The sequence below is a fragment of the Rhincodon typus genome, chromosome 1 (assembly GCF_021869965.1).
Source record: "Rhincodon typus isolate 14 chromosome 1, sRhiTyp1.1, whole genome shotgun sequence".
Classification (NCBI taxonomy): Eukaryota; Metazoa; Chordata; class Chondrichthyes; order Orectolobiformes; family Rhincodontidae; genus Rhincodon; species Rhincodon typus.
In genome coordinates this window covers 113,039,524-113,056,172 of record NC_063332.1, presented here as the reverse complement: position 1 = coordinate 113,056,172, position 16,649 = coordinate 113,039,524, and the positions used below count along the sequence as shown (strand labels likewise).

Here is a 16,649-nt window from a genome sequence, read left to right as displayed (position 1 = left end):
AATGGGCTGAGGAATGGCAGATAGATTTTAATTTAGATAAATGTGGGGTGTTGCATTTTGGTAAGCAAACCAGGGCAGGACTTATACAGTTAATGGTAGGCCCCTGGGGAGTGTTACTGAACAAAGAGGTCTAGGGGTGCAGGTGCATAGTTCCTTGTAAGTGGAGTTGCAGGTAGACAGGGTGGTGAAGAAGGCATTTGGCAAACTTGCTTTCATTGGTGAGAACATTGTGAAAAGGCGTTGGGACATCATGCTGCAACTGTGCAGGACAGAGGTAAGGCCACTTTTAGAATACTGCATACAATTCTGGTTGTCCTCCAAAGGAAGGACATTGTTAAACTTGAGAGGGTGCAGAAAAGATTTACAAGGATGTTGCCAGGACTGAAGAGTTTGGGATATAGAGAGAGGCTGAATCGGCTGGGGCTTTTTTCCCTGGAGCGTCAGAGGCTGAGGGGTGATCGTATAAAGGTTGGTAAAATCATGAAGGTTGAATAGACAAGCTCTTTTTCCTAGGGTGAGGGATTCCAAAACTCAAGAGCATGGGTTTAAGATGAGAGAGGAAAGAGTTGAAAGGGACCTGAGGGGCAAATTTTTCACACACAGGGTGCATGTTTAGAACAAGCTGCCAGAGGAAGTGGTGGAGGTGGGTACAGTTACAACATTTAAAAGGCATCTAGATGGGTACATGAATAGGAATGGTTTAGAAGGACATGGGTCAAATGCTAGCAAATGGGACTGAGTCAGATTGGAATGTCTGGTTGGCGTAGGCGAGTTGGACCAAAGGGTATGTTTCTATGCTGAATGCTTCTGTGACTCTATCTCTTGGCCAAGCTATCTCTTGGCTCTAGAGATTTACACTTGCTAGATAAGTAAAATAGTGTTGCCAAATATAACATTCTGAAGAATTCTCACCCGAAGTTGTTTTAATAATTACAAATATTGTTTATGAAGAAAATGATATTTCACTTCACTTTAGTCCTAATGTTATTGATGTTGACAGGGCGATGTTGATGACAGCATGTGATGTGTCTGCAATAACCAAACCTTGGCCTGTTCAACAAAAGGTAATTCAAACGGTATCTGTGTATAAAATATACGAAAGTTGCACAATATTAATTCTACCTTTGAAAATGTAGCCAGTATTTATAATGTAGGTATTGCTGTCAAAATAATATTAATTGTACACAAATAATACAACTACAGCTTGAGTCAGCTGCAACTAAAACTAGAGAATTCAGAAGTTGCCACTGACTTTCTTTTATTCATTGACAGGATGGGAGCACCATTGGCAAGGTCAACAGTTCCCATTACCAATTGCTCTTGAGAAGGTGACTGCTGTGATGTTAGGGAGGTAGCTCCAGGATCTTGATCCGGTGACAGGGAGGAACAGCAATGTAGATCCAAGTCAGGATGATGTGAAATTCAGAGGGGAATGAAGCTTTCAGTTAGTTTTGTGTAACATTTGAAACTCCTGATGTCAACTGGCTAGGCACCAGCAACAGTTGCGGCCGCTGACACCAAGCCTGTGCTGCAGCCACCAGCAGCTATGCAGCAACAGGTGACTGTCTGTGTGGAGTTTGCACATTCTCCCCGTGTCTGCGTAGGTTTCCTCTGGGTGCTCTGGTTTCCTCCCACAGTCCAAAGATGTGGATTGGCCATGCTAAATTGCCCATAGTACTCAGGAATGTGCAGGTTAGGTGGATGACCCATGGGAAATGCAAGGTTATGGAGATAGGGTTGATGGGGAATGGGTTTGAGTCTGGGTGGGATGTTCTTCAGAGAGTCAGTGTGGACTTGTTGGGTCCATATGGCCTGTTTCCACACTGGAGGGATTCTATAAAAAATGCAAGAATGGATTCTGTTTTGGATTTGGGCTAGTTTTACACTGCATTCTTTAAAATGTAATGGAATTTCAATTGTCAGGTTCTGAATAATTTTGTTTCTTTTTATTTATTGGCAAAAATCAGTTCGACCCACCTTAACAGAATAACTGCACATTCATATTATCTCTGAAATAAACAAAGTGATTAAAAACCTGTCATTTTGGTCCTGAGTACTAGATCTGATGATGAGAGTGAAAGAATTCAAATTGCTTTCTCCATACTCCAAGCACCAAATTGATTCATAAAGGTATCTGAAGTTTCCTAAAGCTGCCGATTGAACAAGTTGGAAAGGCTGGTTACAGCAAGCTCCAATACAGTTGGGCCAGCTCACTTGACAGACAAATGGGACTCTTGAATAGTCATAGGTACAAGATAGAGTTTTCTTTAAAAAATATTTTCTTCCAAACGTGTTCTTTCTTAAGTTGACTTTTAATGTCATTAAAATATGATAAATTTGAGGCAGAGTTGAGATCCCTCTTTATCAGTGCCAGCTTCTAGAGTCTAAATTTGTTTCATAAATAGCTTTCTTACTACCATTATTCATTTCTAAGCTTAATTCCACCGCTGTCTTATTCCTTTCACTGATTGACCATTTACTTTTGTTTTATCTTTAAAGAATTAGAGAATTAATTCTCTAATCCAACCAGATAGGACATCAATGACTGGGGTGTCACTGACTAATCTGGATATATGAAGGAGGTGCTCCCTTGGTGTTGTGACAGATGCAACTCTTGCATAATCTCCATGGGACTGAATTATATGAAGTGCCAGATACCACATTGCCCTCAGCTCTGGCCGAAGGTTCAGGAGGGAGAGCCCACTGAGGGGAGCAGGGGCTGCCCTGAACCCATTAAACAGCCAAATGGTTGTTGATGCACACGAGGTGGGACCTCTGCCCTTCTGGGCCAGCCAATCAGTGGCCTTTTAGCACTTTGAACATGCAGAACTGCACCATGGGGTCTCACTTGGTGCCAAGCTGGCTGAGCCTGGCAAGGGAGTATTGAGTGGAAGGCTTGAGAGGGAATGGGGTAGTGACAACCTGAATGAGGGGGACAGATACACACCAATGGTTTTCCCAGACGAGCCACTTGGCATGGGCCTCTCCTACTGCTGCTTAAATCCTGGTGGACAGTGCCAGAGAGGTGCATCAGCAGAAATTAACACTGAGCACACTGTTAGAGTTTCAATAACTTTGCTTCACTTGCAGTGGCAATGTGTTTATACCCCCCTGCAGAATGAGATCCTTGATTAAACATCATTTGCCCTTTTTAAAGCTCTTTATTAGCCCACTAACAGGTAAGCCACCCAACCCTCACCTCTGCTGTTGGTATAATCATGTTGTCTGATATAGTTAATGAGCCCTCCACCTCAAAATGCAACAACAGGGGAGCTTCATGTTGTTGTCTGCCTCACTATTTAAATATACTGAATGCTGTGAAATTATATTTGTATAGGGGTGTAAACTAAACTTTCCACTGCACATGAAGTTAAATTATTGGAAGTCTGACACTGTGTTCACATTAATTTCTGCTGATCAGCCTCTCTGGCACTGTCTAGCAGATGATGAAGCAAAGTCAGGTTGAGTATCAGGGTCTAGGCCTGAAACGTCAGCCTTCCTGCTCCTCTGATGCTACTTGGCCTGCTGTGTTCATCCAGCTCTACACCTTGTTATCTCTTGAGTATCATCACACTATTTTTGTTGTGCTATGCCAGTAACAAAGTCAGATATGACACGACACCAGGTGATAGTCCAATAGGTTTATTTGAAAACACAAGCTTTTGGAGCCTCGCTCCTTCTTCAGGTGTTTGTGAGAGAAGTGGCATCTGACACAGAATTTATAAGTAAAAGATCAAAGGGTCACACCACTGATGAGGATTTATTAAACAAAACTAAAATGCTGTTAAATGTTTAATCAGTTAGAAGGTTTTAATTGATTAATATGTAAATCCCGAGTTTCTTTCAAGTCACTGCCTTGTGACACAGTGTAAAGAAGGACATTAGTGAATATGGGTTTTTAAGACAAATTGACATTGAGTACAAAGTTGCTGTTAGGCTAGCTCTTAATTCCAAATTTTATCATTTACCATAGTGTGATTCAAGTTCATCTCCACAGAACATTAGTTTGAGGCTCTGGATTACTAGTCCAGTGACATTACCACTATGGCATAGGCTCCCTGTAACTTTTGATCCGAAACATGAAGAAACTAATTCCTGCTATTAGTAAATATAAATAATTTTCAATCTAAATATCTGGACCAGATCCCAGCAGGACCCACCTTTTGTGCAGTAACAGCTTACAGTTCTGAGGAGGGATTACCGGACGCGAAATTCTGATTTTTTTTCTTCACAGATGCTGCCAGACCTGCTGAGCTTTTCCAGCAACTTCTGTTTTGTACAGTTGTTTCCAGTTGCTCCATGTTTACAAATGGTTACGATAGATAACGTAAACAGCTAAATTTCATGCACTGATCTAAATAAGTTATCATCAACTTCCTCCTTTTTTTTCTTATCGCATATCCAAGACCAAGTATCATTCTATGATTGAGCCTAGTGCTCCTTAGTCTGCCAATGGTTAAACTGATAAGTAAGAGCTGTACAGAAGTAGACTAAGGCAATTCACTCTATAGTGTCTTTTTTCTGTTCCCAGCTTTTGTTCATAACCGTTGTAGAGTAGGTTTGCTGAAATGTCACTTTGCCACACCACATTTTACAATACCAAGCACATGGCTAATGCAGCGTAAAAGTAAATTTGTATCTCATTGCACCTTGTTATGGCTCAGTGACTACTTTTAGCCATGACAATCAAATAAAATTGATCTTTGTAGGAGCAAATTAGTGCAGATGCTGGAAGCTGAACTGCAAACAAAAAAAAATGTTGGAGTTCACAGCGGGTCAGGCAGCATCCATGGAGAGAAAGCAAGCTAACGTTTTGGGTCTAGGTGACTGTTCATCAGGGCTGAGGCGAAGTGTGGAGGGGGCAGCATTTATGCATTGATGGTGGTGGGCGTTGAAGTTCTGGGGGAGAAAAGGTGTTGATAGTTCACATTAAGTGATTGGCATGTGAGAATGTTAGTACAATGGAGTGTCTCACTGGGTTATTTCCAGTCTGCAGTTGGATGCACCGTTGTTCTGCCATTCTCACATTCCAATCACTTAATCCGAACTATTAACATCCCTTCTCCCCCAGCGCTCCTACCACTACCACCCCCGACAAACTGCATAAATGCTGCCCCCTCCAAACTTCACCACCTCTGATGAAGAGTCATCTAGATTCAAAAAGTTAGCTTGCTCTCTCTCCATGGATGCTGTCTGACCCGCTGTGACCTCCAGCTTTTTTGTTTCCAAAACTGATCTTTATGTTTGGTTAGTTTTAATAAATAACATGTTAATCCTGCAACTTCATTTTTCAGACAGCCGAACTTGTGGCAACAGAATTTTTCGAACAAGGTGACAAAGAGAGGGAAGAGTTAAAAATTGAACCCATTGTATGTATCGGATTTTATTTTGATTTCTGCTTAAACAAAATACAGATGTATTCTATTAATGTAACAGCCATTTAATTTGAGAATGTAAATGTGCTTTTCTGATTGAGATATGCTGCTCCCAAATGGAAGGTAATTCTGCACTAATTTTTAAAATTTCATTTGAAGGATTTAATGAACAGAGAGAAATGTGATCAGATCCCCAGCATGCAGGTTGGATTCATTGATGCAATCTGTCTTAAGTTATATGAGGTAACTGTTTTTGGTATTTAATAGATATTCCATCTTTTAATAAAATGCATCTACCTCCATTTTCAATGTTGGGATCCCAACAATGCGGAGGATGTACTAGTTTAGGATGTGGGAGCAAGAGAGCACAGTAGAGGGCTGGGGTTGTGGTTGTTTTGAAGGGGTAGGGTATGGAGTCATGAAATATTTCCTGGTCTTTTGCCATACTTCAGTGGAACAGTAGCAAGACGGCAGTGAATTGTCATAAATTGCTGGTTGCAGTATTGATTTGGAGATTCTGGCGAAGTTACAGCAGAATATCAGGAAGACAATCTTCTTCCAAATACTAAAACATGAAAATGAGCCCCTAGAACTTTTTACAACTGAATGTTTTTTTTTGTAATGGGATCTCTTTAGAGCCAAATTAGTCCTCAGACTTTGCAGTTGTCCACAGAAGGTTGAAACTGGACTCTCCAAGAAAATGGTGAGGACAATGTAGTGATTGTAATGAGGTCAAGCAGTTGGATCTCATAGAATATGAATTCCTTGACTGGGGCAGTTAATATGCATCTTTTCCAATACGTGGGCTCCCAGAAGTGTTGGTCACAGACAACAGGCTGTCGTTTACCAGTAGGAAATTTGAGTATTTCCCAAAGCTGAATGGTATTAGGTGTAAGGTCCTGAACAAGCAAATGGACCATATGAAAGCTGCAAACTAGCAAACAGGGCAAAACGTGCCTGGCTCCTAGGCAGCCTTTCCAACTGTTCCGTAACCCGCGAGTTGTCCCTCTCTATCAAGCGATGAAGAGACCTTGGAATGTAGGATGGAGATGGCGGATCTTGCTGCATTGACACCTTTGCTGCTGAAAGAAGAGAATGAATTTCCCCTGAGAGTGCTCTGGGCACAAGACGCTAGCTCCAGTGCATTATGCGCAGCCCATATCTGACGCTGAGTTAGAAGAACCTGAGCCGGTGCTAAAATGCCCAGGAGGCGCTACAAGAGAAAGACTGGCCTAGTCCTTGGACTCAGAGGGGGAGGGATGTACTGACTGTAATGGCAGAATATGAGTTCCCTGATTGGGGATGTTAATCTGGGCCAGTCAGGGAGCCCTGGATGCCTAGGTGTCCCTGGAGAAGCAGCATGCAGTATGCACCAGCGCTCTCAATGCCTTTTGGGAGAGGTGGGCACCATGGGGTGTGGAGCCCTTTGTTTTCCCCACAAACTCTATTTTGATTTTATCCCTACCCTCCCCCTCACTTTTTTCACATAGGCGTTGCCCCTAGGGGCTTTGCTTGATACTGATGCTTTTATCACATGGGTGTTTTTCCTGGTGGTGGTATGTTAATAAAGTTTAAAAATAAAACAGGAGTATCAGACATCCTGTTCAGTTTGAGAGCTGGCTCTGAAGGAGCTGGATCAGTGTCAAGGACTTTCCACATGTAAATAAAGGGTGATTGGTGACAGGATGTTGGCCTCTGTGGAGCTATTTCAAACAAAATGAGGTCAGAAATATTGGAATAGGAGTATGCCAAGGTCCAGATTTTGGTAGAGCATCAGTGACGCAGACGGCAGACCAGAAAGACAAGAACAATCTGGCTTCATCATTTCTGAGAGCCACATCCATGTTTTAAGTTAATCAGTTGATGAGCTTTGTCAGGGCTCCTATCCTTCTAAGAATGAGATCCCACCTCTAAGAGCTCCCGGCCACTCTGAGGCCTGAGGAGTCTTCCATCCCACTAGTGACCACTGCTGGAATTGCAGCAGACTGGAGAATCGGCATTGATGGTGCCTTCAGAATAAGGAAAGTAGAGCCGGAATTTCTGGGGCTGGTCAGGCAGGCCCTTGCAATTTGTATTTGGTGATCTTCTCCAAGACCACACAGGGTCTGAATTGGGCAGTCCTTCTTCAACCCTGAACCCACAGGCGATGTCTCCCTACATGACAGAGCACCCACTCAACATTACAAACACATCAATGGCAGCAGAAAGAGGTGCTTCATCAGCCATTTAACAATGAAGCAATGATGTAATCACTGCTGTGATGTAGAAAAATATGCCAGTTTGTGTATTACCAAGTGCCACAAACAGTAGTGAGGTGCCAATCAAATGAAACTGTTTCAGTGGTGTTGAATGAGAAATGAATGTTGGACAACTCACTGCTCTTCTTCAAACAGTGTTATCTATCTGGTTAAATTTCATATTAACAAGATAGTACTGCTGACAGAACTATCAAGTGTTAGCATGGATCAAGCGCTTATGTCTTAGAATGGACTTGGCCCCTGTGATCAGTTATCATGATTGAAAACTGATGCTCTGTTCAGCCAGGGCTGATAATTAAATTTCATGAAAAATAAGATGTGCCCCAGATAACCATCAGTTGTGTTTGCCGAGACAGATTTTAGATACTCAACAATTGTGGCCATGGGGGATTAGAAAATTTGATTGTAATTACTTTTGATTTCTCATTGTTCCTCAGGAATGTTTGTAATCATAATGGCATTGGTTGAATGATTGTCGTCCTTTCTAGACAAGTATTTATTATTCTCACATTTCCAACATTCAATGATAATTTTTCTATAATATTTAAATCCAAACAGCATGTTTATGTGGGGGATCAAATCTGAATGTTCAAGAGTGATCTGATGGGTTGACTCTTCCCAACCCTGTAGTGGGGGGCTTGGAGATGGGGTTGCCAGGGAAACAGTGGAAGCCCATTGTTGGAAAGTCTATAGAAAAATCCATACACTTAATTTATAGTACAGAATCATCTCCAATGTTAATTGAAGCTCGTGTACATTGCCAATAAGTGATATTTATATAACTTTTTTGTCTGGCCATTCTAGGCTCTGGCAGAGATATCTGAAGCTTGCCTCCCATTGCTTGAAGGCTGTAGGAATAATCGAAAGAACTGGGAAATGTTAGCCACTCAAAAACTGGTGAATGGCGAAAAAAAATGATGGCCTTGGTGATTCATCCTGTAGCCTATTGAGAACACAGGACTCATTTTTTGGGATGAATTTGGGGCTGACAAGCAGTTGTTTTTTTTGCTGCCAATTGTGTATAGAATGTAGTAAAAACTGTTAGTAGCTCAGTGAAATAAGAACTATTAGCTCCCAACAGGTTGGGCTGTTTTCCAAATCACTTAGACAAGCTGTTATTTTCAGTTTAATTGTTATCACGTTCACAGACCATAGGACAACCAATAAACTGGCTGAATGTATCTGCAATTTGTTAATACCAGTCAGAAAAGGAAAGGGACAGCCAAGTCCTGCAACTTAAGGAATCCAGGAGTTTCAGACTCTGAAATTTTGATGTTTTAACCTAGCAGACATGTTCTTAATACTTATTTTAAAATGTAAATGAATTCGTCAATTATTATTTAAAAATACACCATTACAACCTAACACATTATTGTTCAATTTTAAAAAATAACTTCTTAGCTAGATTTGGCTGCTATGAACTTACTGTCTAGCTTTGAGAGAATGAAAGAAATATTTGTAGTCTTGCTTGGGATGTGGTTTGCCCACGAATAAGTACAGCATTCCATTTCGTAGCCAATCCATGTGCTGGGAGAGTTGTGTGGCTTCCAATCAATGTATTTATATATTATATAATGTCACTAAAAATGAGACTTGTCTCTTGGTCTTGCACACAAAGAAATTGTAGCAGTTGAATCTTGTAAAGGCAAGTATATTATATTTTACAACATTGTTGGGATAGTTTTATAACGGGTAGCATGTTTTACATTTCAAAGTGCACATATTTCAATGTATTGATGATAGGGACACAAGGCACCATCAACAATTTATTTTGCTGATATTTGTACATGGTGGCATTACAGAATTTGCTTTTGCACAGTTTTTGAATATTGTAATTAATTATAAGTAGTTATTTCTGACAGTAGTAATTATTGTGTACATTCATAAACTCCGCACTTCTGGTGTTGTTGCTCCTTTCAATTGTGGCTTCCCATTGCGAGTGTAAGATTGGTGATTTTACCCATATGTTTTTAGAAATAATACTACGTTGTCATGGGGGCCATTATCCTTTATATCTTCAGTGTATAGTTTCAAATTTAAATTATCTACATTTTAGCATTTTTTGTTATACGGCAATAAATATCGCAGAAATTAGTTCTATTTATCAATCATAAATGTTATAAGAGCCTATTCCTCTCTAGCAACACATCCAAGAACATCATATGGGAACAATACTCATATAATCTTCTCAATCCATAATGCATACCATCAACTTTCCTGATTGGTGTTGCTCTCCCAAGCAGGGAAGGTGGTGAGATATTGCCAAATTTCAAAATCCAAGAGAGGGATGAAAGACACTAATTAAAATAGTTCTTCTTATACCACGATGTAGGTAATGGCATGTTTGTTCCAAACAACAACTCTGGGAATGCTGTTTAAGGTGATAGCTCATTAATGTTACACCATTATAAAAAATTCTGATGATTATTGTTCTAGAGGATACTGTACTGGAGATGCAGCTAAACAAGAGATGTTCCAGTATATAGCCTGGGTGTGTAAGATAAGGACTGAGTTCACAGCTATGTTTAATACCACATGACTCATAAGTTTAAAATATATATTTCAGCCAAGGTCAGGAAATAGTAGGAAACTGAAAGAACGACAGATGCTGGAAATCGGAAACAAAAACAGAAATTGCTGGAAAATCCCAGCAAGTTTGGAAGCAGCTGTGGAGAGAAATCAGAGTTAACGTTTTGGGTCCAGTGACCTATCCTCAGAACTGGGTTTCTGTTTTTTTCCAGAAATAACAGCACTGGACAGGTTCTCCTAGTGATGTCAAATATGTGTGGGTAAATAATATATTAGGTATTGAGGTAGTCATCGCTATACCGAGAAATTCAGGTAAAGCGAGCCAACTCGATTGATATGATCGGTGTTTCAACTATTTTCAGTTTCCATATATTGTGCAGGAGAAGCTATTGAAGATTTTTGATCACACTTCAGTTGTTAATTAAACTGATTCTTTGCTTATCTAGTCCTTTACAGGCTTCTTAAATCATTACTAAGGAACAACTGTTTCTGAAATCATTACTGACAGGCAGAGAACTCTGGTGTTAGTACTGTTTGGAAGGGGAGATTGGTTAGAAACCTTGTTGCACCTCATGAATGCGTCTTCAGCTGACTCAGCATTTATCTTCAAACATTGTGATCAAATATTTGGGTAGTTTTAAAGCAGTAGCATAGAAATATGTTGCTCTGATAGGAAAAAAAAGTTATTTTCATAAAATGTTATCTCGAGTTGTAAAACAAATGTATGATTTATACAGCACCAGGGCACTGCAATATCAGTGCCTGACAGACTTTTCCATAAGATCGATAGTAAATCAATTCTGAGTCCTTAGTTTATAAATTCATTAAAACATTGTTTAATTATTTGTTTTATTACACTGGATTGCTTCTAATTATTGTCAATTTTAAGTTTTAACGTAGAATTAGAGTGCATTGCATTATACAATGGCCTATAATGTTAGGTTGAAAATTTTATCAGTCAGTTAGTTAAAATGTGATGATGGGTCTATAGCATGAAATTGTTTCTAATGCAGTATTGGATTGGCATTCTCAATAAGGCTACAGGGATGACTGACATGGAAATGGAACTGTACTATTTTGTTAAGTATTACTATCCCAAAATTGGAGTTATGGTGGGATTGATCAAAGAGAAATTTAATGCTCTAGATGTGGGAGTACTTAATAATAACAATGGATACTTGAATTGGGAATGTGCTCCCTTCACCAGCCCTTGCCTTGTAGAGGGTCAAAATGTAGAGGGCTGTTTTAGACTACTGACAAATTGTATGAATTTGGAGGCAATATGAGCCTCCATAAACATCTCCAGCCATAACCATGTTGAAATTAACATGAGAAGCAAGCAAAGAAAAGAATTTGAAAATATCTTCTGGCAAAACTATTCACTGTACTCCTGACAACATTCCCCTACCCACCCCATTAATTCATTTCACTCCACAAGATATTTAAGGAACAGATGAGCTTGTTGTTCATAGTGCAAAGTTGTGACCCCTAAAAATACACATGCTGATAGCCAGCACACTATATCTAGTCATCCAAGCCAAACTGTTCTTATGAATGTGTGATTGTGGTATCTTTCCACAAATTGCCAATACACGATGAATAATTAAATCCAACCTGGCTAATTATCAATCTACTAGCTTCTTGCTTGTCAACAGGAAATTAATGAAAAGAGTCATCAGCATTGCCATTGTATGATGATTACTTGTCAAAGGCTTGCTCATTGACTTTCATTTAGTTGTGACTAGAATTACTTGATTCCAATCTCATTCCAGTCTTGACCATGATGCATATGGTAAAAGTGAAAAACAAGGTAAGAGCTGTACATCTCAAAACCAAGGCAGCATCTGAGAAGCAGTACTTCCATGGAATACTATTCACAAATTCCGGACATCCCAAATTGCTTTACAGCCAACTGAGTACTCTAGTACTCTGTAGTCATTATTCTAGCATAAGAAATACGTGGGAAATTTGCACACAGAAAGCTCCCACAAACAACAAAGAGATAACGACCAGGTTTTTAAAAAATATTGACAGAGGGATAAATATTGGCCCAGTCATTAACGGATAGCTCCCCTGTCTCCCCTGCTCTTCACATCCATGTGAGAAATCATTTGTGACTTCAACTTAATATCTCTTTACTGCAGGAGTTCCTCAGGTTAGCATCTTTGGTTCAACCATTTCATGAGTGATTCCCCCTCTATTGTAAGGATAGAGATGCTCAATGATTTTTGAGCTCCATTTACTACACCTTTGAAATGACAGCCCTTATCATTTTGCAGCAGGAACTGAATATTCAACAATAAATAGTGAAGCAATGACTTTAAAAAAGAGAAGTTCCAATTGCATCCCCATCTTAAACAGCATCATAATTGTTGAGGTCCCCATCAACATCTCAAGAGTTACCAATGACTGGGAAGTTAATAGGAGCAACCAAAATAAAATGTGGCTATTAAGTGCAAGGCAGAAGCTGGGTACTCAAGAATGAAACTAGCCCAAATCCTCTCATCTATTAACACATGGTAGGAGTCCCATCAACATTGTTTAAGATGGAGTAGTTGGTTTGACTGTGTCCATACTACTGAAGTTAGTAAGCACTGCCTCCAGCACCAGTGAATCATGATTATAGCGTGAACAATCTACAGGATATATGCGGCAACTACTAAGATGAATTCAAAAGCACCTCTCCGTCACCAAAAAGAGTTGAGCAGCAATATCATGAGACCACCATCATCTCTGAATTCCCTTCAATATACTTACCATCCTATAATGCAACATTGTTCTATTTTTGCAGCATCTTAGAATTCTTTACATTATACCACAATGAGAATAGCCTTGTACAAGGGGTTGGATTACTCAGGTAGATAAGAGCCTGGTGCAGATTGACACTACAGCATGGGGTTAGTTCTTTTACTGGCTGAGAGTTTGTGGAGGTCTATCGACTAACCTGCCCATAATATCATTATGGTATTAGCCATTATTAGTGACCCTCAGTGGACTGAAAGAAAGAGAAAGAAGCAGTGAGACAACCTGAACTGGTCATCCTCAGCAGCTGTCAAGCTACCCAGATGTCTTGGAGCTTATTTGCTTCTGGGATCAACCTGTGAGAATGGGACCAGCAGAATGCAACCTTCCTTCACTAAATCAAATATTCCAATGTAGCATTAGCTGTAAAAGTGTGATCTTTGAAGTCATCTACAGTTTTGACATAAACAAGGTGTCTGCCACCACTACTGCTATTGAGAACCACAATAATTCATGGGAAAGGTCCAATACCACCATCTCAGAGCAGACAGGGACGGGTAATAAGTTCTTGGAAGTAGGCTCCCATGCCCCAAGAACAAATTGAAAACATCAAAACTGTACCTAGTGAGTTTCTGAAGTAGTCATTTGGTATTTGTTGTAAAAGGTTCTCAGGCACAGAAATACAATGAATGTTGCCTTCCTGTTCTTCCCTCCTCCCTCATCACATTTTTGTTGACTTCCTCAAACATGAAATACTGGTAGTTTGAACAAGTCGCTAACATACAATGTCACACAATGTCTTAAAGTTCCTTTTGGTAACCTCATGGGTAATGGGCATCTTCAGCTACAGCTGTGAGTCATAAAAGTCATAAGGTCCTGCTATATGTTGAATTGATTTGAGCAGCAGTTGTTTTTTTTACTGATAGTTTTCATGGTCTTGAACAAGGGGAAGGAAACATAAGCTAGCATTCCTCTTCCTGATGGTGCCTATTAGAAAGAGAGCACATTTAGGTGTCAGACGGTGAGTGCACAGTTCAGCTTCAAAGACATCTATAGTTTCTTTTTAAAAATGTGCAGACCCTCATTATCTAAATCATGTATGATGAACAGATATTACGTCAAGATCACAGAGGACTGCCTGTATCTTGGAACAATCATGGGAAACAGATTACATTGCAAGTCACTTTGATGACAAATAATGTTTAAAGGAGGGTACTGCACAGGCTTGTAAATACTTTGATCGCTGCAGTAACAAACAGTATTCCTTTATAAAGTTGGCTGTACATGAATTTGTAAAGGATAAAGGCTACTAGCTCTCTGATGGACCCTATTGTGGTTATGTTGGAGTACAGGCTATGCACAGAAAATAGGCTGGTACTGGGATGTGGCAGATGTCATAGATTACTTGGAGTTTAGGTGGAATCATGGCTGAGGCGAAAGTCTCTTTGCGCTCCAATGTCAGAAGGGATAGGGCTGAAAGCCAAGACTCCCTTTGCTGTGAGTTGCTGCTTCAGAGCTCCAGTGGCATTCTGTAGTTATCCTACGACTAGCATGCTCAGCTGTGATGTACCAGCCTCCTGAAGCTGGCAGAGTAGACCCCATCAGACTGGACTCAAGTTTCAATTCCAGGAAGCAGTCAAGAAAAAAGATTATTTTTTAAATGGTCCATCCTGTATTGTGAGGGAACCAAAGTGTCTAGATGGCAGCAGATACCAGAATTCTGGCCTTTGTGAATTGGTGAATACACCCAGGACTGTTGGCAAGGAGCAATCCCATAATAATAATCAGGTGCTCTTTTGCCCAATCTGCAGTCTGTGGCAGGCGAACATTGGCAAGCTATGGGAGTGGCAAGGGTTAGTGGACCTGTACAATTTCTATGGAATAGCATCCAGAGCCAAGATGTTCCAAAGGAAAACACGTGAAACCTGATTTAAATTGTTAGCCCTACAGCAATGGCCACATAGGAATGTCAACCAGGATTTGTGCTAAATAGAGTGTGAAATGCATGCCTAATCTCTGCATATGCAGACTACTTAAACATTAAGACTTTATGGTTTTAGATACATTGCTTTGAGACTTCACGAGATTATTTTAAATAATTTGTTTGCACATTTTTGATTAAATGCTGTGATACTTATCATTTAGCAACCAGAGGCAATTATTCTCAGTACAAATATGTTTATGTATTTTATCCATCACGGTGTGTGCAGCCATTTCCCTAATGTATATTAATATGACACTGTTGAAAAGGCCATGTGTATAATAAAGATTACAAAAGTATTTAATACTGATCACATTCTGTTGTTCTGATTTTATCTTTGTTTTGTTTACTAATGGTAATCTAATGATGACCATGAATCCATTGTCAATTCTTGGAAAAACCCATCTGGTTCACTGTTGTCCTTGAGGGAAGGAAACTGACATCCTTACCTGGTCTGCCCTACATGTGACCCCAGACCCACAACAATGTGGTTGACTCTTAATTACCCAGAGGGCAGTTAGGGATGTGCAATAAATGCTGCCTAGCCAGCAACGCCCTCATCCCGTGAATGAATAAAAAAAAAAATGAACCTGTCACCCATTCAGCACATTTTTCTTATTCAAATTGTTACGATCATTTGAAACTTGGCATGTTTGCAGATGTCCTGATGAACACATGGTGAAAAAGCTTTGGTAATTTATTTTTAACCCTACATTCCAAAGTTTTTATGTTAAACTGTTTATCCATGAATACTCAAAGGGACTCGCTCTTTTCTTGGGAAAAATGAATCCATCAAAGCTATTACAAAACATTCATTTTTATACTCCCCTTAAATGGGCAATACATTACTTAAATGGACCAATCACCAATGAGATTATGTTTATCCAGTGATGGTTGAATCCCATCCATGATATTTGAAAATTAAAATAACACAAGGGCACACGAAGAGGAAGGACAGGAAGTAAACAGATGCTATGTTTTTAAATCTTGTTTTCACCAGACACTAATCTTATGGACTGGAGCCTTCTATCCATTTATTGCCCCAGTTCAATGGCTTAATGTCTTATGGCAGCACATATAGTCTTCTTCTCATGGGTTCTAGACCGAGCATTGTTCGCATGGAGTAATCATTTCAGTGTCTTGTGTAATTCTTAATAACTATGGGGACATGACTGTTTCTTCTCATGCTTCTTTGTTAATGCTATTTGTCTATTACCGGGGCGAACACACACACACAACCTTAATACGCTAGAGTAGTTCAATTATTTTTCCTGATGCTACATTACTCTTAATGAGGATAACATTGGGAGCAAATATTTAGATTTTTATTTTAAAAGATAATCCCCCCCTTTTAGTCACCCACTTTCCACTCTTACTCCTCAGCCTTTGATAAGCGATGGAGATACATCAAAGTGTCTTGGGAGATTTGATAGAGCAGACATTGCTGTAAAAAGGCGGGCATGGTCTCCAGCAATGATCCTGCCTGATTAATATATCCATTTTCTCGAGACCCACATCTGAAATTTGGACCAGAAAAAAATGTAGCTCTGGAGCAAGTTAAGAAGAAAAGATTGGAGCAGCTACCCATTTGTGATTGTTGCTCCTTGGAAGATTTTGACAGGTCAAAGTTTTTTCAAAATCAGTCCAAGTGCCACTAAAAAATAAGAGGTAAATATTTCTTGGATTGGATAGTAATTCTAAATTGAAGCCAACATTCCAGCACATTGCAAATAAACAGACATTCACATTTAAATATTAGTAGTC

General features: G+C 39.8%; 1 protein-coding gene across 4 annotated transcripts in view; it reads left to right on the top strand.

Annotated features, from left to right (window-relative positions):
- The window catches only part of pde5ab (phosphodiesterase 5A, cGMP-specific, b), a 167,801-nt gene extending 152,601 nt beyond the window's left edge, over nt 1-15,200 (top strand). For 3 of the 4 annotated variants that reach the window (XM_048600064.1, XM_048600054.1, XM_048600045.1), the window contains exons 18-21: nt 1,001-1,064; nt 5,295-5,369; nt 5,535-5,618; nt 8,438-15,200. In XM_048600064.1, coding sequence (XP_048456021.1) covers nt 1,001-1,064; nt 5,295-5,369; nt 5,535-5,618; nt 8,438-8,551 — 337 coding nt within the window. In that variant the 3' untranslated portion in view covers nt 8,552-15,200. The remainder of the gene's footprint in view (nt 1-1,000; nt 1,065-5,294; nt 5,370-5,534; nt 5,619-8,437) is intronic. The other variant, XR_007262654.1, reaches the window with a different exon arrangement.
- Nucleotides 15,201-16,649: the final 1,449 nt, after the last annotated feature.